Source organism: Phaethon lepturus, unplaced genomic scaffold (genome assembly GCF_000687285.1).
Source record: "Phaethon lepturus isolate BGI_N335 unplaced genomic scaffold, ASM68728v1 scaffold8744, whole genome shotgun sequence".
Lineage (NCBI taxonomy): Eukaryota > Metazoa > Chordata > Aves > Phaethontiformes > Phaethontidae > Phaethon > Phaethon lepturus.
In genome coordinates this window covers 39,028-42,573 of record NW_010532623.1, presented here as the reverse complement: position 1 = coordinate 42,573, position 3,546 = coordinate 39,028, and the positions used below count along the sequence as shown (strand labels likewise).

The 3,546-nt window shown below is 37.3% G+C and overlaps 1 protein-coding gene across 1 annotated transcript in view; it reads left to right on the top strand.

The window, feature by feature from the left end:
• Positions 1-3,403: 3,403 nt before the first annotated feature.
• CHCHD4 (coiled-coil-helix-coiled-coil-helix domain containing 4) overlaps positions 3,404-3,546 on the top strand; it is a gene marked incomplete at its 5' end in the record, with an annotated part of 312 nt that continues 169 nt past the window's right edge. Inside the window, 1 exon segment of the mRNA XM_010284896.1 lies at positions 3,404-3,546. This exon segment is cut by the window's right edge and continues 15 nt beyond it. Within this exon segment, the coding sequence (XP_010283198.1) occupies positions 3,404-3,546 (143 nt within the window).

Genomic DNA, 3,546 nt, shown 5'->3' with positions numbered 1-3,546 from the left:
TCCTCCCCAAGCCTGTAGTGTTGCATGTAGTATTCTTTTTTATTTCTATCAGTTATGAAATTTTGGTAGGCAAAAAGTTAATGGCTCACTTTAAGCCATTGAAAGAAATGAAGCCGTGTGAAATGGGAAGGCAGACAAATCAGGGTAGGTTCAAGTTAGTATTTCATATTGCAGCATATCTCAGCGTTCACTGTGTGTGCTTTTTAACAGCTGTGGCTGATGGAAATAAATTAAGAATTCATTTACAGTAGTTTTGAAATGGTATTCTCACTGTAAAGCTTGTTTCTGGTCTTACATGTTGCAGATGGAAGAATTTAAATGTGAAAGATTTCTAGTTTTCATTGAGATCTTTGCTCCCATCAGTTAGCCTAATAACGTATGAAATTATTCTTATGTGAAGAAGGCACTGGTGAGTTTTATGCATGAAAAGTAATTTTTATTGGCATTACAGCTGTGATAAGAGAGCTGGCTAAAAGTGCTTATGGAATTGCACTTCAAACATGAGTTGTTGCTGTCTTCTCCCTTTGCTGTTTTTCCAGACCTGTTCCTGTCATCTTATTTTAGAGACGGTTTTGAAATGGTTTCCACAGAGGACTGATGAAGCAAACCCCCTAATTCTTTTCAGAAAGAACCTGATGAATGATCAGATGTACAGGACTGTTTTTATGACTGATGATGTCCTTTCAATCCTGCTTCCTATGTGTCTGTCATCTTGCATTGTGAATCATTGGCAGATAAACTTGTCATTGGAATGTTTGTCGTATAACAAGGAAGAAACTTTTCTCAGAACAACAGTGGGACTTCATTACAGCAAGTAGAAAGACAAGCGTTGACATAAATGCAGATGGGCCTGCCTTCATCCATGGTATTAACAGATCCCATGAGCTAAGAGAAATTAAGTTGTGTGATGTCAGCAGTTACTGGCTAACGCAAGCCCGTATAATCTATCTGCTATAATGTAAATAGGGTTGTTTTTCCTTCCCCAAGTGCAGGCTCAAGTAGATTATGGACCAGTGAGGTTCAGGCTGCATTTGAAATAATTTTTAATTCAATTTAAGAAAAAATAGTAATCCTGTCCATTGCAGACCTGTGATTCAGGGACAGTGGTGGATGAAATCTGTTTCTGTTTTAATTGTGTTCTAAGCTAGCTGATAGACTTACTCCATGAATTGTGCATTCTGCTGTAATTGTCAATGAGGAAATGCTTGCCTTACTCATCTTGGGTTTGGTTTTGTTTTTTAAAAGCATGTTTTCTGTGCAGATAACATCTGAAACATGCTATTTCAGTAATTGAATAGGTGCAAATCAATGCTTATGTGATATACAAGAATGTATTGTTTATGAGAACTTACACTGTTGTTAAAATTTGCATGTTTACAAGGCAGTTCTGACTCTAAAAGGAACAATTTATTTTAAAAGAATTATTTTACAAGTAATTTTATTGCTGTGGTGTCTTTGGGAACATTTCAGAACTCCTCATGTGTTTTTTCTTTTTGAAGTATTAGAAAAATGACTGTTTAAAATGACTGGTTGATGTTAGTGAGGAGGAATATAGGACTACAAAATCTAGTTTACAAGGCAAGCCATATTTCTTCTATGCTGTATGATCAACATCTTTCTGCTTTATGTCATCTTTGGCAATAAGGAATCTGGCACCAGCCATCCATTTCCTTGTCTCAGAAGTTCTGCTTTTCCTTCAGGCAGCTAGAGATGCCATTGTGCACTGTACTAGATATATCTTCTCAGTACGGTGATTATTACAGATACTTTATAAAACTATCTTGCTGAATAAAGCATGATCTGTGAAAAATGACAGTATTACTGTAGTTGACCAAGTCATGCTAAGGAGACTTAACTTTCTGTAATGAAAAAGAGACTGACTGATCAACACAGATTTGACTGACTCTGTAATTTTCTGCTGAACTGCATTGACTGAGGTAGAGCACATCATTGACAAATTGCAAACCAGAGAAAAATTTTCCTTTCATTCCTTTTAATATAGCAATAAATAGAATTGAGCTGCTTTTGCTGTACTGGTACATACGATTCATGATATTGTGGCCTAGTGTCCAAGGAGTTGCTAATAGGAGTGAAACATAACGTCCAGAACTTCATGATGCTGCAGGACAAAGACAATAAGTAGGCTTATTGAATTCTGTGAGAGTATTTTAGGGAACATCAAGCTACATCAGCCCCTAAATATAATTTCATGTTCGGATCAGAATTAATGCAACTTTATTCTCTGACAATGGTATTTTCATACCTGCTTCTAAAGGGAAAGTACTTAAACTTCAGGTTTATGCACATGCTGTTAGCTTCTGCAGAAGTTTAACCTGCAGATGAAGTTAGGGAGTTTTACTAGAGAGGAGGAGAGCAAACTGTGAAAGTGGAGAAGAAGCTAGCTTGGATCACAGCACAGTATTTATCTTGTTCTTTGTAGATGAACACGACTATGTGTATGTTCATGCAAAGTGGAGAAAGGGAATGGAGATGTATTGCTTTAAAGCAATATATTAGAGACTCTAGAAGCCCACATGAGCAAGTTTGTTATATTACATTTCTATACCTGACTGTTCAAAACGTCGAGGAAATGAGTTCTCTGACTTGCTGCTTGAACTTCATTGTGCAGATCAGTTGATGTCTCAAAGAACATATGCCCGTTTAAATCTCCGCCTTGCTATTCTATCACTGAAGTATATCTGTGATGACTTTAACTGTTCCAGAGCAGAAATTTATAGCTCTTCCAGTTTATTTAGAGTCCAAAATGAGACCTAACTCACTCTCAGTTGTGTTCTAAAGCACAATTTGATTTCTGGGAACCAGACAGGCTGGCATGCACTCACTATTCCTTGTGTTCTGTGGCATGTGACTTAATCTGTGTCTTACAAATAAACTGATTCTCAGTTTTTTAATTCTGGTTTTCTTGTTCAAATTTTGAGAGGGAAAGTTGTGGGTTAGTATTCCAGAGTTCATTTAAAACAAGAAGAAAAATGCATCCATCCAACTTGATTTAAAAGAATTCTAGTCTTACTACTGGAATTAAATTCTTATGACTTGTATGACACTATTTTAAGGCTTGCTTGTTCCACTGACAGAGTCTGGCAAGTGGATTGACTTGACTTCAATCTGTTTTGCTGTTTCCTTAGAATATTTTCAGTGGTCTGTAGTCCAGGGAGAGAGACTTAATTCAGAACTAACCTCATTTGTACCCAGTAAAGGATCATACAGATCAGAGAGAGAAACAGGTGGGCCAGGAAGTGAAAGGTATTGAGCACCCTTGAAGCTACAGAGCTATTACGGCACTGTTAGTACTTCAGCTTACACCTGCAACCTAGCAGCTTTCACTGAATTAAATCAATTATTGGAAGGAGCGCTTAACTTTTCTTCTTTCTTGTTTGTTCAGGATTGATATTGCCCAATGGAGATATCAATTGGAATTGCCCATGTCTGGGTGGAATGGCTAGTGGTCCCTGTGGGGAACAGTTCAAGTCAGCCTTTTCTTGTTTCCACTATAGCACAGAAGAAATAAAGGGATCAGACTGTGTG